General features: G+C 42.7%; 1 protein-coding gene across 1 annotated transcript in view; it reads right to left on the reverse strand.

Moving 5' to 3' along the window:
* Positions 1-25,551, reverse strand: part of BCL2L13 (BCL2 like 13) — a 65,676-nt gene that overhangs the window by 35,328 nt on the left and 4,797 nt on the right. The window contains exon 2 of the mRNA XM_082851132.1: positions 18,845-19,015. Within this exon, the coding sequence (XP_082707258.1) occupies positions 18,845-18,965 (121 nt within the window). The 5' untranslated portion in view covers positions 18,966-19,015. The remainder of the gene's footprint in view (positions 1-18,844; positions 19,016-25,551) is intronic.

Below are 25,551 nucleotides of genomic sequence, written 5' to 3' on the forward strand. Positions count from 1 at the left end.
GGTGATGGATTGTGATGGAGAACACTGAGGAGGAGGAATGGAAAGAATAAGACCTCAACCACCATCTCCAAGCTTATGAGAGTTTTCAGAAATGACTTGCCCAAGCTCAAATAAATTATACAGAAACAAGATTAGAAAGTAGATATTCTGATAAGTAAAATTATTACTGAATTCAAAAACATACAATTACAATTTTTGAAGTACAATGAATGAAAAATAAGGAATATATGAATGTTTTATCTGCCATCTGCCCCTTTCAGGAAAATCTGCACACCTAAGACACATACACACCCTCATACCCATCACAGCACCACCAACACCAACACCAGGCCGCAAAGTAAATGACAGGAATGTCTTGGTTACATCATGCCTCATCCTGCCCGATTAAAGAAAAGCAGCTGATTAAAGGCGTACCTATTCTCATGAGACTAATGTGATGCTAATTACACACGACAAGTTGTCGTACTTGATAATAAGCCATGTGGAAAACCTAAACCAGAAAAAGTCTACTGCTGTCAGGATACAAAAGGCTATTTCTTTAATAACCAATGACACAGACAGATTCACTGCTTTTCATTCAACCAGCCCCCACCCCACCCTGATTTTCAAAAGCACAGAGCTATGCAGTAGCACCAATGCAGCATAAATCCTGCACTATAAACCCAGAAAAGTATCTCAAAGATAAACAGACTTTAGTACACTAAATCCCACCCACCTCCGTGTCAAAGGAAGGGTCAGGTGAGTCAGCAATCATCATACTCCAGCCCTGAAATGCACTCAAAATGAATATCAGACCAACAAGCTTAGAACAGCTCTATGTATGGCCTAGACCTTCCAGAGCAAATGCTTTCTAAATCTATGGTTCCCCAAACTGGGGCACATTAAAATTACTGAGAGAATATTAAATAATAATGAAGTAATAATTAAAGATACAGATTCCCAGGACCCAGTATGGAGCATCTGGTTCAGTAGGTCTGGGGCAGGGCTCCATAATCTTTGTTTTAGTAAGTGTTCAGGCAATTAGACTTGACAAATACTGCTCTTGACAACCCAAATAATTATAAGCAAATAATTATAATCAAATCAGATTATAATCAAACATCTACTGAATAGTACAGACAACACAGTTCAATTATTCATTCAACAGAAAAAACAAATACTCCAAATGATACCATACTGGACGAGTAAGAAACTAGATTTTTAAGAAACAAATTCTAGACTTCCCCAGTGGTGCAGTGATTGGGAGTCTGCCTGCCAATGCAGGGGACACGGGTTTGAGCCCTAGTCTGGAAAGATCCCACATACCACAGAGCAACTAAGCCCGCATGCCACAACTACTGAGCCCGCGTGCTGCAACTGCTGAAGCCCACGTGCCCAGAGCCCATGCTCCACAACAAGAGAAGCCACCGCAATGAGAAGCCCGTGCACCACAACGAAGAGTAGCCCCTGCTCGCCACAACTAGAGAAAGCTCACGCACAGCAACGAAGACCCAACACAGCTAAAAAAGAAAAAAAAGAAACAACGAAATTCCAAAATAGTCAATCATAACAGTAGTTTTCAGGCTCCAGTGTTACCACATCCCCAGCTATCCTGCAGATTAGGGGAGAGATTTGAGGAAGGACGGATCTAAAGAGAAGAATGCAAAGAAAATCCAACGAGCACCCACTCAAACTCTGGGTTCATAGTAGTCAGGATCAAACATCTCCTGTTCCTGATAGAAAGAATGTAAAACAATTAAACAGTACACATCTCTGGAAATAATGAATTGTGAACCACTATTGGGATCGGGTTATGAGAACCTGTCTTGAAAAGTTGATTTGAGATGGTGATACTCCCCAAAGTGATCTACAGATCCAATGTAATCCCTACCAAAACTTCCAACTGCAGGGCTTCCCTGGTGGCGCAACGGTTAAGAATCCGCCTGCCAATGCAGGGGACACAGGTTCAAGCCCTGGTCCGGGAAGATCCCACATGTCACAGAGCAGCTAAGCCCGTGCGCCACAGCTACTGAGCCAGAACTCTAGAGCCCACGAGCCACAACTACTGAAGCCCATGCACCCTAGAGTCCGTACTCCACAAGAGAAGCCACCACAATGAGAAGTCCGTGCACCGCAACGAAAGTAGCCCCCGCTTACTGCAACTACAGAAAGCCGCACACAGCAATGAAGAACCAACGCAGCCAAAAATAAATAAAATAAATTTATTTAAAAAAAAAAGGATGTTCAACATCATTAGCTACTAGGGAAATGCAAATTAAAACCACAATGAGGTGCCACTGCACACCACCAGTATAGCTATAATAAAAAACATGGACAATAGCAAGTTTGGCAAAGATGAAGAGAAACTGGAACCCTCATACACTGCTGGCGGGAATGGTACAGCCACTTTAGAAGACAGCTTGGTAGTTTCTTACAAAGCTAAACATACTCTTACCACACAATCTAGCAATCATGTTCCTCGATATTGCCCAAATGAGTTGAAAACTTATATCTACATAAAAACCTGCACATGAATGTTTATAACAGCTTTATATATAATTGCCAAAACTTGGAAGTAACCAAGATGTTCTTCAATAGGAGAATGGATAAAAAAACTATGGTACATCCACACAATGATATATTATTCAGCAATAAAAAGAAATGAGCAACCACAGTGAGATACCACTTCACACCCATTAGGATGACTGTTACAAAAAGAGCAGGAAACAACAGCACTGGTGAGGGTGTGGAGTAACTGGAACCCCCGTGCATTGCTGACTGGAATGTAAAATGATGCAGCTACTGTGGGAAAAAAGGATGGCACGTCCTCAAAAAAATTAAACATAGAATGACCCACCAATTCTACACCTGGGTATATGCCCAAAAGCATTGAAAGCAGAGACTCAAACAGATTATTTGTACAGAAATGTTTATAACAGCATTGTTCACAATAGTCGACAGGTAGAAATAATCCAATATCCATCAGTAGACAAACAGATAAACAAAATGTGCTTATGCATACAATGTAGTATGATTCAGCATTAAGAAGGAGTAAGATTCTGAAACAGGCTACAACATGGATGAACCTTAAAGACATTATACTAAGCAAAATAAGCCAGACGCAAAAGAACAAATATTGTGCAATTCCACTCAAATGAGATTCACAGAGACAGAAAGCAGAATAGTGTTTGCCTAGGGAGGGAGAGGAGGGGAGAATAGGGGGTTAGTGCCTAACGGCTGAACGAATAACAAGCCAGCATCACGACATGTATTTGACAGTCACATTACTAATTAACAGACATGAACTTACTCTCCTTCCTAACCTAAGAAATGTCTTACTAAATCCCTATTAATGACTACAACATCAAGGTGCTCTATATTAAAAGATGCAAAGTTGAACATAACAAGTTACCATCTGGCATCATATATGCAAGTCAACAGGACCTCTACTAGTCAGAATATATAATCTTGAACATATTCAACAAACTAACACAGTCTGGAAGAGCTGACAACTTCTGGAAAAGTTCAGAGTTAACTATTTATGGAAAAGTACGTACCCAGCACATGACTCACTTAGGAAAAAATGAAAGACATTTAACGTGACAGAAATCTTGAGTCATGAATAGGGTCACATCCTTTAGCCTCTTCTTTTCACACCTATTGCTTCATTAATTTGAAACCAAACCCTAACCACATTGCACCAGTGCATGCTACAGCAGGCCCTATTTATAACAGCATGGCATAGAAGGGAGTTCTATATCACATTTTAGATAACAAATCGGACAGCAAAGCAGCAAAGACAGCAAGTAGAACCTAATTTTTCCTTCTAAGAAGTTAGCATACACATTTGTATTTATGTATTGACGTAATACTCTGTACTTAGGCTTAAGGAAACAATACAAGGATAACAACCAAATTTCAAAAATAAAACAAAAACGTCAAAGCAGGTAAACTCCTCAGATCCTACAATGTTCAGGTAGAAAAAAATTCTATGCTCAAGCAGGGGGGAAAAAGTTGATCAACACAGGCTTATGTAATTGCTTAAGGTCCTCACAAACTTAATAAACCACAGGGGTTGAAAAGTCCTGGTTTTTTGTGAGCATGAAGTCTGTTACAGTTAAGAAATATCATGAATAAGTGGAATTTGGGTAGATGGGGAAGTACTTTATGTATCAGGGTGACCAACTCACCCAGTTTGCCCAGGATTTTCCCAGTTTTACTCACTCCTGGGCAAACTGGACAGCTGGTCACCCTGATGTGTAAATATGGGAGATATGTTAATTAGGACAGGGTAGTCTATGCGGCAGTGATAAATAAAGCCAGCAATTTCAGCAACTAAACCCAAAGGTCCATCTCTCCCTTGTGCTCCATATCTAACCCGGGAAATTGGAGGCAAGGAAACTGTGTCATGTAGTCACTCAGCAACCCTGCCTGATGGTGGTCCTGCCCTACTACAGCTATGCCCTTAGGAACGTACATCCCCCTTAAATCCACAAGGCAAGGGAAAAAAAACGGGGAGGAGGCATACTGGCTCTTAAATGTCACAGCCTACAAGTGCCACAAACCCCATGCACTCACATTTCACTGGCTAGGACTAGTCGTATGGTCCTGCCTAAATGCAGTTTCCCAGGGGCCCGGGAAGGAGACAAGAACAGACAGGGGAAGCAGCAGGAACCACTACCAGAGAAGTCTACTATTCTAGAGCAGCTCAGCTCAAGGGGAAAAATACAGATAGGAATAAGCATAGCTTGTTTACAGTCCAAGGCAATGACAGACATGAGACACAACAGGTAATAGGATCAGGAAAACCAGCGGAAGTCTCTTCTGTAGAACAGCCTGAGGGAAAAGGGAGGAATTGTGGGTTCTCCATGTAAGAGGCAATATGAGGAAGCTCAGTCTGCTTGTAGCATGCAAAATACATGACGGAGAAAACATGAAATGAAGAAGAAAAATCAGGAGATATTTGCAATACTTTGAGGCAGGACCTGAAGGATAATGGGAGAATCATCACAAAATTGAAACAGCTGATAACAGTTGACAAATAGGGAAGGAAGCAGAGATAAGGGTTAAAGGATGACCCCTGTGCTTCAAGCCTGGATAGCAGGTGGTACCCTTAACAAATCACTGTAAGAACAGGGGCTAGCTTAGAGAGGAAGATAAAAAACTGAGTGTCTAATAATATTACAGCCACTAGCCACATGCAGCTTTTTAAGTTTAAATAAAAATTAAATAAAATTAGGGCTTCCCTGGAGGCGCAGTGGTTTAGAATCCGCCTGCCAATGCAGGGGACACGGGTTCAAGTCCTGGTCTGGGAAGATCCCACATGCCACTGAGCAACTAAGCCTGTGCACCACAACTACTGAGCCTGCGCTCTAGAGCCCGTGCTCCACAACAAGCGAAGCCACCACAATGAGAAGCCTGCACACCGCATCGAAGAGTAGTCCCCACTCTCTACAACTAGAGAAAGCCCACGCGCAGCAACGAAGACCCAACACAGCCAATAAGTAAATATTTTTTTAAAAAATTAAATAAAATTAAAAATTCCGTTTCTCAGTTGCACTAGTCATATTTCAAGTATTCACATGTGACTTGTGACTGTAATACTGAAAAGAGCAGATACAGAACATTTTCATCACTGCATAAAGTTCTATTAAATAGTGTTTTTCTAGACCTATCAGGCTATAACTAGCAGGGGAAGGTTTTAGAAACGTAAATGAAGCTAGAACTGGAAAGAAAATCTGCAGGCTGACAGATTGCCTTCTACCAGCAAACACTGGTGAACCACCTAAATACCCTACAGTAGGAGACCGTAGGTATCTATTTATTGATGTGGACAGATATTCAAGTCTATTGTTAATTTTTTAAATGTTACAAAATGGCATGTACATGATCTCAGTTTTGTAAACCATAAATTCAAGTTTATATGTATCTATAAAAATGGGAAAATGTTAATATTTCATTATTTCAGTTACTAGATTATAGGATTTTTTTCTTTCACTTTTTTACCTTTCTAAACACTTTCAAATACACATATATAACTTATACAATTAAAAAGAATTATTTTAGTAAAAAAAGAAATATGATTAAAGGAAATGGATTTGGGCTTAATATAAAAAAAGAACAGGGACCTCCCTGGTGGTGCAGTGGTTAAGAACCCGCCTGCCAATGCAGGGGGCACGAGTTCGATCCCTGGTCCAGGAAGATTCCACATGCCACGGAGCACCTAAGCCTGTGTGCCACAACTACTAAGCCCATGTGCCACAACTACTGACGCCCGCGTGCCTAGAGCCCGCACTCCGCGACAAGAGAAGCCACCGCAATGAGACGCCTGCGCACCGCAACCAAGAGTAGCCCCCGCTCGCTTCAATCAGAGAAAGCCCGTGCACAGCAACGAAGACCCAACGCAGCCAAAAATAAAAGAACAAAAATACAGCATTTAGTTTTGTGCATAAATAGACTGAGCTCCTCAATAATGAGAAAAACAACGTTCCTCCTGCACTGTCATTGGGGGTTAGCAAATTAGGGCCCATCAGCCAAACCTGCCCCCTGCATATTTTTACACAGCCCACAAACTAAGAATGGTTTTTACGTCTTTACATGCCTGAAAAAAAGGCAAGATTAGTACTTCGTGACATGTAAAAATCACAGGAAATTCCGTGCCCGAAAATAAAGCGTAACTGAGCCACGCTCACCCAGCCGTGCATTCCCCATGCAGCTCCAGCGACAGTGGAGACGAGCCGCCCACAAAGCCCGCGCAGCAGGGACACGGCAGGGGCACAAGGGCACTGTCGCACCCCCAGCCTCACTGCACCTGTGCACGAGCACATGCCAACACAAGAACAGAGCTGGACTTGGGACGTCGCGCTCCTCAGACACAGGGGAGCACAGATCATCCTGCCACCACACGAGACGGCACAGTCCTGGGTGGCCTGACTGTGCGAAGGAGCACGACGTGCGCCACTGTTGCCAGGCTGAAGGTGCTCATCACTGGATTCCCAACTCTGGACAGTCCATCAGAAAAATCAGAAAATTTTAAATGGAACATCTCATCACAAATTTCCTTGTGAAATAAGCAACGAAAACGAGGCCACAACCAAAGTTCCTAAGGGCTCCACTGTTAGCCAAGGAAGGAAATTGTGTTTGACTGCAGCAGCTGAAGAAATGTGTCCAGAAAAAACAAAAGTTGAATACTATTCGTCTTTTGAAGAGAACAGCTGCTCCGTGAGTTCAGGACACTGAGAACAACATCAACAATTAACTGAACTACAAGGCGACGACTCTGAGGGGCCTTCCTCGGCCCCGACAGATGCCTGAGGCTCAGCGGTCACCTGTTCTAGGGGCAGCGCCGCGCCGGAACCGACTCAAGAGCCGCCACGGTCTGCAGAGAGCAACCACGCACGGGACGCCCGCAAAGAAGCCGTGGAGCCGCGGATTCACCACACCCCGGAGCGGAACCCGCCAAGCTGTGTTACTGATAGTGGCAAAACTGTGTGGAGCAGAAAAAGACGAATTTACAAGGACTGAAAATGCAAGGTATTTAACACCTATGCTCATTCACTGTATTCCTCAGTAGGTACTCTGGAAAATATTTAAATCCATCCTGTATAATGAACCAGGAGTTTCAACAGTGAACTTCACTCGCTGTCATGGACTTAATCATTAGCTTCATGAATTTTGGTCAGAAGTCTAAGCTGGATATCCTGACACACCCTATCACATAGCAGTTCAATGTCTAAAGAGTGGTAGCATTTCACTGCAATTTTTTGAGCTCAAAAGTGACACCAAGGTTTTTCTGAGGAAGAAGAACCGCCCTCAACCACTATTATCAAATGATGAGTAGCTTTGGAAACTAGCTTTCACTGCAGACTTGAAAATGTTTCTTAATGAACTAAAGCTAAAATCACAAGGCCTGCTGTTTGCCAACCCTGCCCTGGACAATGTCCCTAAGAGTCAATGGCACCCCCATGGACTGAGAAGGCCATCCTACCCAGGGACACGCTGACTCCTGGGTCCACTGTTCCCTGGTGTGGGAGTTCATGTCACACAGGTAACAACCAGGAACCTATCCTTATCTTTAGCTACCACAGCCCATGAGACGGCAGCCCTAGGAGATCAGGTTAGTCTAAATGCCCTTGTGTGGAGTACAAGAGACTGGTCTTGGCCTACATCCTGGATGAACAGGGAGGAGGACGTGTGGCTACCAATATCTCCTGCTGAGTTGGATTATTACTACTGGTTAGGTGGAGCAATCCACACATGCTAAGGAAGAAAAATAAGTGATTATCTGAAAAAAGTCCTGCTAGTCCCTGTGGGACTTACTCGCTTGGCTGAATCTGGGGTCCCGAGGTAGATGGCTGGGATCAACACTGCAGAAGTATTCTCTCCATTATGCTCATTTGGGTTCTGTGGATGATAACCTTAATCAGGTGTTACATGAAACAAATGAATGGATTTCACTGCATGTAATCTGAGGGGTGGATGGCTGGGAGCGGCAGCCTGCTGTGAGCCCCAAGCATCCCTGCACGGCCTTGCTGAGCATGGCAAACTGAAGGCCTGACTGCCCTCTGACCGAGCCCTCTCCACAGCTGGCAGTGAAGGCAATCAGGCAGCTCCAACGACCACGTGACTGCTCACTCCTCGGCAAAGGGAACTTGACTTGCTTACTGTCTGCTGCAGAAGGTGCTGAGCCCTCAGGACCGGGTTCCTCAGCTGCACCACGACTCCTGCTTGAAAGGCCACCACGTGGGTTCATGGCATTGCCCTATGGTCCTTGAGGGCAGGGGAACCACTGCCGCCACAGTAACACTCCTGCTGTTTGCTGGGCTGGAGTATTAAACTGTCTGGCTCTAATCCACTGAGTCCTGATGTCTACTCTGGGCACCTATGGAATTAGGAGGTTGAAGTATAAAAACCACATATGTTTCATAAAATTAATTCCCAGAATCTTTCTCCCAAGCTGAAATATTGAAGACATAATCCCTGCCTCAGGGGACCTAACCGTTCACGGAGTAAACACTATCAACACAGCTACTCAGCTGGACTCCCAGAAAATCTATTATGATGGATGCTCACTGAGTCTAAACACCTGAGTCTTAAAACAACAGAATCCAGCATTCTCAGAAGTTACAGTTAGTTCTTAAGACAATGTTTAGGGACTTCCCTGGTGGTCCAGTGGGTAAGACTATGCACTCCCAGTGCAGGCGGGGCCCAGGTTCAACCCCTAGTCGGGGAACTAGATCCCGCATGCATGCCGCAACTAAGAAGCCAGCATGCTGCAACTAAAGAGCCCGCGTGCCGCAACTAAGACCTGGCACAGCCAAAAAAAAAAAAAAAAAAAGTGTAAAAACTTAAAAAGATGTGCTACATGGTATGACAACCTATAGGACACATATTTATTTTAAATGACAAGCTCCTCATAAAAATATTACTCTGATTCAGCAGTTTGACTCTAGACAATTTAGAAAAGTAAGTAACTGGGGAATAGTAAAAAGCAACACATAGAACCTCTCTTAACTACCCTCCACAAGTGATGTGCTGAGTTACAAGACCCACTGCGGGCTGAGCACATGTGTACAGGGCGTGTGCCTACCAAGAATCTGTTATCGTTCTCCCAGCCTGTTTAGGAAAGTTATACTGGGAATATTGGGACTTCCCTAGCAGTCCAGTGCTTAGGACTCTGTGCTTCCACTGTAGGGCGCACGGGTTCGATCCCTGATTGGGGAACTAAGATCTCACAAGCTGCACAGCACGGCCAAAAAAAAACCATTATACTGGTCACTGAAATTCTGTAATTTATTTAAAATCACAGATATCATTGAAAGATGACATGCAAAGAGGCGTGATATTTCTATGAAAGCTAAATTAAATGTTTTGAGAAGTGGCTTTAAAAACACCACATCAAATTGGGTGTGACAGAAACAACTAAAAGACTGGGGGGAATCATAAAAGTTTAGAATGACTCTTCACAGAAACTGCTTCACAAGTGTCTCTATGTTCTTGCTCCACTTTAAATAAGCATAAATTTAAAACTATAGGTAATAGATATAGAGGTACGGTTTATGGTAGAAAGATGACATGGACTTCCAATCAACAGACCCATATTCAAAAACAAAAAAGCCTTGGCTGTACACCAAAATTGCTATGTACATTTATTAACATTTTAAGTTAGAATTTCTTATGATAAACTCTTTATTTAGGATACCCTTTTGCCTTGACTTTTTCAATTAAATTCCTACTACCACTGTTAGTGTCACCTAGGTGGCCCGGTGGATAAGACTCTGAGCTCCCAATGCAGGGGTCCAGGTTCAATCCCTGATCAGTGAATTAGATCCCACAAGCCGCAACTAAAAGATCCCACACGCACAAGGAAGATCATGTGTGCCGCAACTAACACCCGGCGCAGCCAAATAAATAAATAAATATTTTTAAAACATTTAAAAAAGGGGGTGGTGCTCTGTGGTAAACCAAAAACTGTACACAGCAGTGCTACTGATGTTTAAGATGACACAAATATGCAACAACGGAGATAAAATACACAAACACGCAAACATGTTTTAAGATAAAACAGTGAAAAATATCGCAAATAACTGACTACAACTATTTGAAAGCCATGTGCATACTGATTAATATCAGAGGACAACAGAGACTAAAATAGCTGCTGTGTGAGTTTGCTGAAATAATCAATATTTCATATCACATTTTCTTTTATGAGTTTGTTTGTTTTGCGGTACGCGGGCCTCTCACTGCTGTGGCCTCTCCCGTTGTGGAGCACAGGCTCCAGACGCACAGGCCCAGCGGCCATGGCTCACGGGTCTAGCCGCTCAGCAGCATGTGGGATCCTCCCGGACCGGGGCACAAACCTGCGTCCCCTGCATCGGCAGGCGGACTCTCAACAACTGCGCCACCAGAGAAGGCCCTTTTATGAGTTTTTAAAGCCATTTTGAAGTAATTTTGTTTAAACAGCAGCCTACCTCGGGGTACTTAAAATATGATTCGAAGTTTAAAAACAGAACACACCCACTAGTTACAATGTCAGCATTTCAATGAACTTTCTTAGGACATCTTTGGTCATCCCTCCTGCTAGAAGGGTACTGGAGCCCATCATTTCTCAATCTCAACATTACCCTTTTTTACAAATTTTATTTATTTTTAAAATTTTATTATTTTTTAACATCTTTATTGGAGTATAATTGCTTTACAATGGTGTGTTAGTTTCTGCTTTATAACAAAGTGAGTCAGCTATACATATACATATATCCCCATATCTCCTCCCTCTTCCGTCTCCCTCCCACCCTCCCTATCCCACCCCTCTAGGTGGTCACAAAGCACCGAGCTGATCTCCCTGTGCTATGTGGCTGCTTCCAACTAGCCATCCATTTTACATTTGGTAGTGTGTATAAGTCAGCGCTACTCCCTCATTTCATCCCAGCTTACCCTTCCCCCTCCCCATGTCCTCAAGTCCATTCTCTACGTCTATGTCTTTATTTCTGTCCTTCCCCTAGGTTCAACAGAACCCATGTGTTTTTTTTAGATTCTATATATATATGTGTTAGCATATGGTATTTGTTTTTCTCTTTCTGACTTACTTCACTCTGTATGACAGACTCTAGGTCTATCCACCCCACTACAAATAACTCAATTTCGTTTCTTTTATGGCTGAGGAATATTCCATTGAACATATGTGCCACACCTTATCCATTCATCTGTCGATGGACACTTAGGTTGCTTCCATGTCCTGGCTATTGTAAACAGTGCTGCAGTGAACATTGGGGGGGCGTGTGTCTTTTTGAATTATGGTTTTCTCAGGGTATATGCCCAGTAGTGGGATTGCTGGATCATACGGTAATTCTATTTTTAGTTTTTTAAGGAACCTCCATACTCTTCTCCCTAGTGGCTGTATCGATTTACATTCCCACCAACAGTGCAAGAGGGTTCCCTTTTCTCCACACCCTCTCCAGCATTTATTGTTTGTAGATGTTTTGATGATGGTCATTCTGACTGGTGTGAGGTGATACCTCACAGTAGTTTTGATTTGCATTTCTCGAATGATTAGTGGTGTTGAGCATCTTTTCATGTGTTTGTTGGCAATCTGTATGTCTTCTTTGGAGAAATGTCTATTTAGGTCTTTTGCCCATTTTTGGGTTGGGTTGTTTGGTTTTTTGATATCGAGCTGCATGAGCTCCTTGTATATTCTGGAGATTAATCCTTTGTTACTTTGTTTGCAAATATTTTCTCCCATTCTGAGGGTTGTCTTTTTGCCTTGTTTATGCTTTCCTTTGCTGCACCAAAGCCTTTAAGTTTCATTAGGTCCCCTTTGTTTAATTTTGGTTTTATTTCCTTTTCTCTAGGAGGTGGGTCAAAGGGGATCTTGCTGTGATTTATGTCATAGAGTGTTCTGCCTGTTTTCCTCAAAGAGTTTTATGGTGTCTGGCCTTACATTTAGGTCTTTAATCCATTTTGAGTTTATTTTTGTGTATGGTGTTAGGGAATGTTCTAATTTCACTGTTGCACATGCAGCTGTCCAGTTTTCCAACCACCACTTACTGAAGAGGCTGTCTTTTCTCCAATGTATATCCTTGCCTCCTTTATCAAAGATAAGGTGACCATATGCGCGTGGGTTTATCTCTGGGCTTTCTATCCTGTTCTATTGATCTATATTTCTGTTTTTGTACCAGTACCATACTGTCTTGATTACTGTAGCTTTGTACTATAGTCTGAAGTCCAGGAGCCTGATTCCTCCAGCTCCGTTTTTCTTTCTCAAGATTGCTTTGGCTATTCAGAGTCTTTTCTGTTTCCAAATTGTGCAATTTTTGGTTCTAGTTCTGTGAAAAATGCCATTGGTAGTTTGATAGGGATTGCACTGAATCTGTAGACTGCTTTGGGCATTATAGTCATTTTCACAATGTCGATTATTCCAATCCAAGAACATGGTATATCTCTCCATCTGTTTGTATCATCTTTAATTTCTTTTAACAGTGCCTTATGGTTTTCTGCATACAAGTCTTTTGCCCCCTTAGGTAGGTTTATTCCTAGGTATTTTATTCTTTTTGTTGCAGTGGTAAATGGGAGTGTTTCCTTAATTTCTCTTTCAGATTTCATCATTAGTGTATAGGGATGCGAGAGATTTCTGTGCATTAATTTTGTACCCTGCTAGTTTACCAAATTCATTGATTAGCTCTAGTAGTTTTCTGGTAGCATCTGTAGGATTCTCTATGTACAGTATCATATCATCTGCAGACAGCGACAGTTTTACTTGTTCTTTTCCGATTTGGATTCCTTTTTCTTTTTCTTCTCTGATTTCTGTGGCTAAAAGTTCCAAAACTATGTTAAATAATAGTGGGCAACTTTGGCAACCTTGTCTTGTTCCTGATCTTAAGAGGAAATGGTTTCAGTTTTTCACCATTGAGAACGATGTTGGCTGTGAGTGTGTCATATATGGCCTTTATTATGTTGAGGTAGGTTCTCTCTACGCCTACTTTCTGGAGAGTTTTTATCATAACTGGGTGTTGAATTTTGTCAAAAGCTTTTTCTGCATCTTTTTCTGATCATATGGTTTTTATCCTTCAATTTGTTAATATGGTGTATCCCCACTGATTGATTTGCATATATTGAAGAATCCTTGCATTCCTGGGATAAACCCCACTTGATCATGGTGTATGATCCTTTTAATGTGCTGTTGGATTCTGTTTGCTAGTATTTTGTTGAGGACTTTTGCATCTATGTTCATCAGAGATTCTCGCCTGTAGTTTTCTTTTTTTGTGACATGTGTGTCTGGTTTTGGTATCAGGGTGATGGTGGCCTTGTAAAATGAGTTTGGGAGTGTTCCTCCGTCTGTTATATTTAGGAAGAGTTTGATAAGGATAGGTGTTAGCTCTTCTCTGAATGTTTGATAGAATTCACCTGTGAAGCCATCTGGTCCTGGGCTTTTCTTTTTTTTTCTTTTCCCTTTTTTTTTTTGCGGTACGTGGGCCGCTCCCGTTGCGGAGCACAGGCTCCGGACGCACAGGCTCAGCGGCCATGGCTCACGGGCCCAGCCGCTCTGCAGCATGTGGGATCTTCCCGGACCGGGGCATGAACCCACGTCCCCTGCATCGGCAGGCGGACTCTCAACCACTGCACCACCAGGGAAGCCCCTGGGCTTTTCTTTGATGGAAGATTTTTAATCACAGTTTCAATTTCAGTGCTTCTGATTCATCTGTTTATATTTTCTATTTCTTCCTGGTTCAGTCTCGAAGTTTGTGCTTTTCTAAGAATTTGTCCACTTCTGCCAGGTTGCCCATTTTATTGGCATATAGTAGCTTGTAGTAATCTCTCATGATCCTTTGTATTCCTGCAGTGTCAGTTGTTACTTCTCCTTTTTCGTTTCTAATTCTGTTGACTTGAGTCTTCTCCCTTTGTTTCTTGATGAGTCTGGCTGATGGTTCATCAATTTTGTTTATCTTCTCAAAGAACCAGCTTTTAGTTTTATTGCTCTTTGCTACTGTTTCCTTCATTTCTTTTTAATTTATTTATGATCTGCTTTTATGCTTTCTTTCCTTCTGCTAACTTTTTTGTTGTTGTTCTTCTTCTTTCTCTAATTGCTTTAGGTGTAAGGTTAGGTTGTTTGAGGTTTTTCTTGTTTCTTGAGGTAGGATTGTATTGCTATAAACTTCCCTCTTAGAACTGCTTTTGCTGCATCCCATAGGTCTGGGGTAGTTGTGTTTTCATTGTCATTTGTTTCTAGGTATTTTTTTGATTTCCCCTTTGATTTCTTCAGTGATCTCCTGGTTATTTAGTAGTGTATTGTTTAGCCTCCATGTGTTTGTATTTTTTACAGTTTTTTTCCTGTAACTGATATCTACTCTCATAGCATTGTGGTTGGAAAAGATCTTGATACGATTTCAGCTTTCTTAAATTTACCAAGGCTTGATCTGTGACCCAAGACATGGTCTATCTTGGAGAATGTTCCATGAGCACTTGAGAAGAAAGTGTATTCTGTTGTTTTTGGATGGAATGTCCTATAAATATCAATTAAGTCCATCTTGTTTAATGTGTCATTTAAAGTTTGTGTCTCCTTATTTATTTTCATTTTGGATGACCTGTCCATTGGTGAAGGTGGGGAGTTAAAGTCCCCTACTATTATCGTGTTACTGTCTATTTCCCCCTTTATGGCTGTTAGCATTTGCCTTACGTATTGAGGTGCTCCTGTGTTGGGTGCATAAATATTTACAATTGTTAAATCTTCTTCTTGGATTGATCCCTTGATCATCTGTAGTGTCCTTCTTTGTCTCTTGTAATAGTCTTTATTTTAAAGTCTATTTTGTCTGACATGAGAATTACTACTCCAGCTTTCTTTTGATTTCCATGTGCATGGAGTATCTTTTTTTTTTCCATCCCCTCACTTTCAGTCTGTATGCGTCCCTAGGTTTGAAGTGGGTCTCTTGTAGACAGCTTATATATGGGTCTTGTTTTCGTATCCATTCCGCCAGTCTATGTCTTTTGGTTGGAGCATTTAATCCATTTACATTTAAGGTAATTATCAATATGTATGTTCCTATTACCATTTTCTTAACTGTTTTGGGTTTGTTTTTATAGGTCTTTTCCTTCTCTTGTTTTTCCTGCCTAGAGAAGTTCCTTTCGCATTTGTTTTAAAGCTGGTTTGGTGGTGCTGAATTCTCTTAACTTTTGCTTATCTGTAAAGGTTTTAATTTCTCCATTGAATCTGAATGAGATCCTTCCTGGGTAGAGTAATCTTGATTGTAGGTCTTTCCCTTTCATCACTTTAAATACGTCCTGCCACTCCCTTCTGGCTTGCAGAGTTTCTGCTGAAAGATCCCCTGTTAACCTTATGGGGATTCCCTTGTATGTTATTTGTTGCTTTTCCCTTGCTGGTTTTAATATTTTTTCTTTGTATTTAATTTTTGATAGTTTGATTAATATGTGTCTCCGTGTGTTTCTCTTTGGATTTATCCTGTATGGTACTCTCTGTGCTTCCTGGACTTGACTATGTCCTTTCCCACGTTAGCGAAGTTTTCAACTATAATGTCTTCAAATATTTTCTGAGACACTTTCTTCTCCTCTTCTTCTGGACCCCTATAATTCGAATGTTGGTGCGTCTAATGTTGTCCCAGAGGGTCTGAGACTGCCTTCAATTCCTTTCATTCTTTTTTCTTTATTCTGCTCCCTGGCAGTTATTTCCACCATTTTATCTTCCAGCTCACTTATCTGTTCTTCTGCCTCAGTTACTGTGTTATTGATTCCTTCTAGAGTATTTTTAATTTCAGTAATTGTGTTGTTCATCACTGTTTGTTTGCTCTTTAGTTCTTCTAGATCCTTGTTAAATTTTTCTTGTATTTTCTGCATTCTGTTTCTGAGATTTTGGATCATCTTTACTATCATTACTCTGAATTATTTTTCAGGTAGGTTGCCTAGTTCATCTTCATTTATTTGGTCTTTTAGGTTTTTAACCTTGCTCCTTTGTCTGTAACATATTTTTTTGTCATTTCTTTTTTTTTTTTTTTTTTTGGATGATTGGTGCTGTATTCCTGTCCTACTGGTTGTTTGGCCTGAAACATCCAGCACTGGAGTTTGCAGGCAGTTGGATAGAGCTGGGTCTTGGTGCTGAGATGAGGACCTCCAGGAGGCCTCACTCCAACTGATATTCCCTGGGGTCTGAGGTTCTCTGTTAGTCCAGAGGTTTGGACTCGGAGCTCCCACCAGAGGAGCTTGGGCCTGATATCCGGCCTGGGAATCAAGATCCTACAAGCTGCATGGCACAGGAAAAAAAAAAAAAAGAAAAAAAAAAAGGAAGAAAGAAAGACAAAAAGGAGCAGTACAATATCAAAAAATAAAAAACAAAATAAAATTAATAAGATAAAAAATGTATTAGGACAAATAAAACTATAATTGGAACAACTGCAATAAGGTAAAATAAAACCACAGCGGAAAAAAGAAAGAAAAAAAAAGTGCCTTGGCCTTGTGGGGGTAGTTTAGGCGTGGCATGAAACTTAGGCAGGGCTGGGGTTTAGGGTAGGGTGGGACTTAGGTGTGGGGCGGGGCCTCTGCTTAGGACCTGCCCAGAAGGGGAGAGGCAGCATGTGGAAAGGAGGGCCTCTGGAGTGTGGGGTTCTGGAGTCTGGAGGTAGGGCCCTGAGTGAGCATGTGTGGGTGGGGCTTAGGCCCAGCACATTGGAGGGGGTCTCAGGGGGGGTCTCTGAGTGTAGAGGTGGGGCCCTGGCTGGGGGTGCAGGGGCGGGGCTTGGGCTCTGCACGGCAGGAGGGAGGCTCCGAGGGCAGAGGATTAGGCCGGGAGCCCAACAGGCTCCCCAGTGCCAGAGTACACAGGGAAAGTGCTGGCCCCGTTCCCATCCATTCCTTCGTGCCCCTCCCCCACCGTCTCCCCCAGGGTCTCCCCAGTCGCTGCTGGACCCCTAACCGTGGGTGGGTCCCGCTGGGTGTAGGAACTCCTCCCCTCCCCCAGCCGCCCCTCAGGGGTGCCGGTCCCGGAGGTCCGGCCTTTACTTTTGCTCCCCCTTCCCTGCTTCCCACTCCCTCAGGACCCGCGTGGCTGGAGGGGGCCTGGGTGGGCAGAGGATCAGGCTGGGGACCTCAACAGCTTCCCAGGGGCCCAAGTGGACAGGGGAAACCTGGCCATGCCCCCTTTTGATCCTCTGTCCTCCTAATGGTTCCCCAATCTCCCCCTTCGGGCGTGGGATCCCTTCCCCTCCCCCAGCCACCCCTCAGGGGCTCCTGTCCCATCCGGCCTCCACTTCTCCTCCCCCTTCACTCCCCCTATGCCCACGTCCTCCCCAGTCGCTGGGGGTTCCTCTCGTCCCCTTAGGTGTCCATGGTCCCCCACTGGTGCCTGGTAGGTGCCCTAGTTGTGAGTAGACATGAATTCCGTGTCGTCCTAGTACCAACACTACCCATTCTTGAGCTAAAATAGCAGCAAATAAATAAGAACTACCTCCATGGCTGTAGTAAAAATCTATGGATAAGAATATTTAAGATGATGATGTTGCATCTTAACGAAGAAGATTAATTCAGCCTCTAGTAACTGTTTCAAGCTTCGTTTGGCAAATTATTTAAAGAAGGACATATACAACTTCGCGATACAAAGAACTGCGCTAAAAACTCTCTAAGTCTGATCGACTGTTTACATCTAATATCCCTATTACTATATATAAAATAAACAACAAGGACCTACTGTATAGCACAGGGAACTCTACTCCATATTTTGTGATAACCTATAAGGTAAAAGAATCTGAAAAAAAAAGATATATATGTGTATATATATAACTGAATCACTTTGCTGTACACCTGAAACTAACATCAGGTTGTAAATCAACTATACTTCAATTAAAAAAAAACCCTCATAGCCTTGAAAAAAGGTAATTTGAGGAACTCAACTGTGTTATAAACTTTAAAAATAATTATATAATTCTAATCTATGGCTTGCTAAGTATGAAATCTCTAAAGGCAGATGGGTTTCTGTTTATTTACATTTTTCCCTGTACCAATGGCAATCATTTAAAATATGGAGCTCTTGGGAATTCCCTGGTGGTCCAGTGGTTAGGACTCCAGGCTTCCACTGTAGGGGCCATGGGTTCAATCCCTGGTCAGGGAACTAAGATCCCGCAAGCCACATGGTACGGCCAAAAAATAAATAAATAAAATGAAATATCGAGCTCTTAAAAAACATGAAAAGTCATGCTTGTGGGAATGGATGAGGGGATGGGAAGGGATGGAGTGGCTCTTATTCTTTAAGAGCCTATTAGTATTATTCAATCTTATAACCAGAACTATAAGTTACTTAGATACATACAATTTTGCACACATGAAGTAATTATTACTACTTAATACAACCACCACAAGCCAAAGATAATACCTTGGGGTGAGGAAAGATGTTGCTCCTGCAGCTTCTCCAGAGAGAGGAGTCCCAAGTAGCTGAGGACAACATACTTTGTTTCATAGTGAAATCCTAGAGGCACAGTAGTAGAGGACGCCATGGGGTCGGCTGGCAGAGCTCCGGAAAGGTCTACTTACAGATGTGTAAAACCTAAAAACATAAAAGTATTTTTTCAGTTTAAAGTTTATTACAGGGGCTTCCCTGGAGACACAGTAGTTAAGCATCCACCTGCCAATGCAGGAGACATGGGTTTGAGCCCTGGTCCAGGAAGATCCCACATGCCGCGGAGCAACGGAGCCCATGCGCCACAAATACTGAGCCTGTGCTCTAGAGCTCGCGAGCCACAACTACTGAGCCCACGTGCCACAACTCCTGAAGGCCGCACGCCTAGAGCCCATGGTCTGCAACAAGAGAAGTCACCACAACGAAGAGTAGCCCCTGCTCACCGCAACTAGAGAAAGCCCGTGCATAGCAATGAAGACCCAACACAGCCAAAAATAAAGTAAAAATAAATAAACGTATAAAAAAGAAAATAAATAAAGTTTATTACATGCCAGTACATTTTCCCATTGACTCCAACTATTCAACTAAATACCAAAATAAATATTTCTTGGCCTTTTTTTTCTCAGTAATCTTTAAAAAACATAATTTAATTTATTGACAAGTAGGAATTTATTTATTCGGATATCAGATCAAAAGCAAATTTCTGGGCTCCCCTCATGAGGCAGTAGTTAAGAATCTGCCTGCCAACACAGGGTACATGGGTTCGAGCCCTGGTCCGGGAAGATCCCACATGCCACGGAACAACTAAGCCCGTGCACCACAACTACTGAGCCTGCGCTCTAGAGCCCGTGAGCCACAACTACTGAAGGCCACGTGCCTAGAGCCCGTGCTCCTGAACAAGAAGCCACTGCAATGAGAAGCCCACACACCGCAACGAAGAGTAGCCCCTGCTCGCCACAACTAGAGAGCGCCCGCATAGCAACAAAGACCCAACGCAGCCAAAAATAATAAATAAAAATAATAAAGTTCCCTTAAAAAAAAAAAAGAAAATTTCCCTTTCTACCTCTCCCTAGTTACTCTATTTTCACCTATGTGGCAAAAACACTAGCTCTGCCCTCTCTTTACCTTCCCCCCAGAGCCAGCATATGTTCTCTTATTTCTTTTACTAATAAAGCCTACTAAATTTCAGCTACGTCCATGGCCACACAGCTGCAAACAACATTTCCCTGTTTCCTTTACAGCTTCGTGTGCTACAAGGTTAGCCTGAGCCTGAGGAAGAAGAGCAGAAGTTACATGTGCAATGTGGTGGTGGCGGGGGCCTCTCCTTGAAGACTTCCTCTTTCCTCCTCTCTGGGTTTGAAATGTGCATATGGCAGACACCTCACTCTGACATGCAAACAAGGACACCACTCCAGGGGACAGCACGAGACAGAAGGGACCTGGGTCCCTGAATGACCCCGTGGAGCAGAGCTGCCCTGCCCGCCTTGACCACTAGCCTCTGACTCCTATTCAAGCCACTTTATTCTGAATCTCTTCAATAGGTACTTTAACTTGTATCCTAATCAATGCAAGTAAAATTCACTTCTCCATGTGGACTTAACAGCTGTTTTACATACCATGTACCCCCCTTTTTAAAAGACATACTCTCTTAGCAACTTTCAAATATGCAAGGCAGAATTATATACTATAGTGACCAGACTGTACATTACATCCCCAGGACTTATTTATTTCACAATCGGAAGTTTGTATCTTTTGACCCCTACTACGTACCTTAATAGTTGTTTCAAACCAAAATATCTTATTAAGAAGTTTCCAAATAATTGTTTTCTACTGAAAACAATGATACAGACTGTTTTAAGATCTTAAGAAATATCTGTGCATTGGGCACAAAGGCTTAAGCTCAATCGCCTGCCCTCAGGACTTTTCTATCAAGGAGAGGAAAACAAAAGCATAGAAACAAATAAGAACGATAAAATTCTGTGATGCGAGTCAGTATACATGAGTGGGAAGGGCAACCCAAAACAAGGAACAGGTAATTCTCTCGAGAGAAAGAAAAAAGAAGTGGAGGGCTTCCCTCGTGGCACAGTGGTTAAGAATCTGCCTGCCAATGCAGGGGACACGGGTTCGAGCCCTGGTCTGGGAAGATCCCACATGCCGCAGAGCAGCTAAGCCCGTGCGCCACAACTACTGAGCATGCGCTCTAGAGTCTGCGAGCCACAACTACTGAGCCCATGTGCTGCAACTACTGAAGCCTGCACACCTAGAGCACGTGCTCCACAACAAGAGAAGCCACTGCAATGAGAAGCCCGTGCATTGCAACGAAGAATAGGTCCCACTCGCTGCAACTAGAGAAAGCCCGCACACAGCGACGAAGACCCAACACAGCCAAAAATAAATAAATAAAATAAATAAATTTTTTAAAAAAAAGTGGAAATCAGGAAAGGCTTTATAAGGTAAAATCTGAGCAGATCTTGGAACGTGAGTGATTAGTCACCAACTGACCCAGCTGAGGAATGGGACGACGTGAACTTTAGATGTCAAGTAGACCCGGAAAAGGCACAGAAGTGTTTTGGAACAGCAGGGAACAACACAAAAATTACCCACTTGACATGGCAAAGTCCTATGATACTCACAGTATCATAGGGGCTCACAGTACTCATAGTATCACAGGGGCTCACAGTAGTCAGCATGTGGCCCGCCTCGTATGCTACAGGATGCTTGGCAGCTCGGGTTTTATCGTGTAAGCTGGAAAATTATTTTAACCATGTCCATTAACGAACCCGCAGAACTGTATGCAAATTCTGTGTGCATGAGCATTTTTTCTGGAGGGAAAAAAAACCACTCAATTTCTTTCGGTAGCCTCTCAGATTAGATCATGATGCAAAAAAACGCTAGGAACTCTGTAGAACACCAGTAGGAATCACTGAAGGGTTTTGAGCAAGAGAAGCACATGAACAGATTATATTCTAGAAAAATCATCCTGGAGGCAGTGTGGAAGCCAGAACGGAGACTGGAGGCAAGGACACAAGTTAGGGTAATACTGGAAAAACCTGAACAGGAGCGTATGAAGGCACGACCCAGAGCAGGAACACAGGGAAGGAGCAGGAGACACAGGGAAAACTTGCAGAGTTTGAAGATCTGTGAACCAACTCAACGGCAGTCACCAGGCAGCTGTACAGAACGTGGCGCTGCTCCTACTGCCCAAGTCACACAGTACAGCAAGAGCTGCTTGGGGGAGAGGATGACCAGTTCACTTGGGGACGTACTGAGCTGTAGAATGCCCACAGCCGGCAAGGTGGAAATGAACAAAACGCTAGACATACAGGCCTTCAACTCAGAACGAGGTCTGCACTGGAGATAGAAAGCTGTGGCCTGCGCAGAGGCGGGTCTACAGCATCACCTACGGAGAGTGGACGGAGAGCAGCGACGTCCAAGGGGAGGAAGCGCCAAAGCTTCCAGGAGGTGGGAGAAGGGGTGGCTGGGTTTGAAAAAGCATATTCATGCTTGGAAAAGCAAACATTACCTACTGTTTTCAGATTATAAGGTATAGAAAATAAATCTGAGTAAACCTTCAATCTTCTTTGTATCACTGACTCTCAGTGAGAGGATGGGAGGGAAGAATCACATACCCCCCGCCCCAACCCCGAGCACCACCAGAAGAGGAGCCAGAGATTTTTATTTATCAAAGGGAAAAAGGGTTTTTAAAAAACATGTTGAGAAACACTGGTTTAATCTGAAAAAGAAACCCAATTAGAATTCAAGGCAAAACTACCATTTCAGGGCTGGCCAAAAAGATGAGAAGCTGGCAGAGGAGCCCGCTAAGGTCTGCAGTGGACAGGCAGAAAGGCATAAAGGGGACAGGAGGGTGTGCTCAGAGTCGGGGGAGGTGCTTCGGGAAGAAGGCAGTACAAACAACACACCAAAAAAAATGCAACGTCAAGATGATGTCCCCGACAGGATGGGCTAATCTGACTGGCAGGGCAACGGCAGAGGCCAGGGACGTGATGAGCAAATGGAGGACTTCCCTGGTGATGCAGTGGTTAAGAATCTGCTTGCCAATGCAGGGGACACGGGTTCGAGCCTGGTCTGGGAAGATCCCCCATGCACCACAACTACTGAGCCCGAGTTCTAGAGCCCGCAAGCCACAACTACTGAGCCCACGTGCCACAACTACTGAGCCCAAGCGCCTAGAGCCCGTGCTCCACAACAAGAGAAGCCACCTCAATGAGAAGCCCACGCACGGAAACAAAGAGTAGCCCTCGCTCGCCACAACTAGAGAAAGCCCGTGTGCAGCAACGAAGACCCAATGCAGCCAAAAAATAAAATATAAATTAATTAAAAATAAAAAAGAAGAAATGAGCAGAAAAGAAAAAAAAGAGTGAATGTAAAGTGAATCAGTAGAGAAAATGGGTTTTAGTCTATTCTTTCATGGTTTGAAGGGAAGACAAGAATGGAGGCTGGGGAGAGAGACAAAGGGTCTGAGAGTTCATTAATTTTGTTTTGTTTTATATACAATGAAAGAGACTTAAGCACGTTTACATTCAGTGGAGGAGCCAATGAGATATAAATAGAGAGCAAGGAATAAATGATTAAGTTCCAAAAGAGAGGAGAAAAGAGCAAATCAGTAACAAAATTTAACGTATAAAAAGTCTCAGAATTTTTTGGTAACAGGAAAAAAGAAGTACTCATCTTCTGAATAATGCTTTATATTTTAAATATATTTTAAATATATTTTATATTTAAAAAAATTGATGTTCTAGAATTTGTTATAATCAAATTTCCTGTATTTATCCATGCACCCCAATGTTGGCTGCGTACTATTTAAAGTAGCCAAGACATGGAAACAACCTAAATGTCCACTGATAGATGAATGGATAAAGAAGATGTGGTGGCAATAATGCCATTTGCAGCAATATGGATGGACCTAGAGATTATCATACTAAGCGAAGTAAGTCAGACAGAGAAAGACAAATACCATATATCACTTACACGTGGAATCAAAAACAGGACACAAATGAACCCATCTACAAACAGAAACAGACTCATAAACATAGAAAACAGACTTGTGGCTGCCAAGGGTGAGGGAGGTGGGGGAGGGATGGATTGGGAGCTTGGGGTTAGGAGATGCACACTATAATATCAAGGATGGATAAACAACAAGGTCCTACCGTAGAGCACAGGGAACTACATACAATTTCCTGTGATAAACCATAATGGAAAAGAATACGAAAAAGAATGTATATGTGTGTGTGTGTATATATATACGTATAACAATCACTTTGCTGTACAGCAGAAATTAACACAACATTGGGAATTCCTTGGCGGTCCAGTGGTTAGGACTCGGCGCTTTCACTGCCGTGGCCCAGGTTCAATCCCTGGGTTGGGGAATTAAGATCCCACAAGCCTCGCAGCCAAAAAAAAAAAAAAGAAAGAAAAAGAAATTTACATAACATGTAAATCAACTATATTTCAATAAAACAAAATTTAAAAAAAATTTCTTGTATTTATCAAAAATCCGTATCTCTTAAGACACTTTTAGTTACACACCAACCCAGATGCTACAGACAAAGCACAGTTTACCAAGTATCCAAACTGGATTTTTAACCTAGTGCTCTTCAAATTTTCTTACAAATCCCTATCAACTAACCATAAATACCATCTTTTTTTCCTTAAATTTTATTTATTTATTTATTTTGGCCGTGTTGGGTCTTCATTGCTGCACACTGGTTTTCTCTAGTTGTGGCGAGCGGGGGCTACTCTTCATTGCAGTGGCTTCTCTTGTTGCGGAGCACAGGCTTCAGTAGTTGTGGCACGTGGGCTTAGTTGCTCCGTGGCATGTGGGATCTTCCCAGACCAGGGCTCGAACCCGTGTCCCCTGCACTGGCAGGCGGATTGTTAACCACTGAGCCACCAGGGAAGCCCCATAAATGCCATTTTAATCATGGATTTCATAATTCTCCACTATAAAGTCCTCAGCTCTAGTACACATGTTACTATCCATACGTCCACACAGTTGGTGACTGCTTTCATGACACTCAACCATTCTCAATGACTCACACTAATGGAGAAGCTGACCATACATACTTCCATCATTTAACTTTACTGCATGGTCTTTAGGCTTCAAATTTGTCTCTGACGTTCCAGTCATAAACAAACCAGACCCGCAGGATATAACATCCTTCCAACTCCTCTAACTTCACCTGAGCTGCCAGCTTATAGCAGCGAAGCAGCTCGTTCAGGCCTGTGTTTAGGTGATGGGGCAGGCAGACCTCAGAAACACTACTATGTGTCTACAACACAGGGAGTATAGCCAGTATTTTATAATAGCTATAAATGAACTATAACCTTTAAAAACTGTGAATCACTATGTTGTACAACTGTAACATACAACATTGTACATCAACTATACTTCAATTAAAAATAAACGAACAGAAAGAAATGCTATCACAGGTCTCGTGCATTTGTATTAAATTACAATTTCTCAAAGGCACTGAAAATATGCCAAGTGTGAACTCTGCAGCACTGCTGCAAGGTATTCTGGGGAGAGAGGGCATCACTCCCTCTGCATACCCGGTGGCGACTAATCTGCATATTGCACAAAGAGCTCTTGCATTTCTATAAGATACCATAAATAAATCACCTCTGCACCAGACCTCTATTTCTGAAGCACTTTTCCACGTGTT

This window comes from Leucopleurus acutus, assembly GCF_964270905.1.
Source record: "Leucopleurus acutus genome assembly, chromosome: 11".
Classification (NCBI taxonomy): domain Eukaryota; kingdom Metazoa; phylum Chordata; class Mammalia; order Artiodactyla; family Delphinidae; genus Leucopleurus; species Leucopleurus acutus.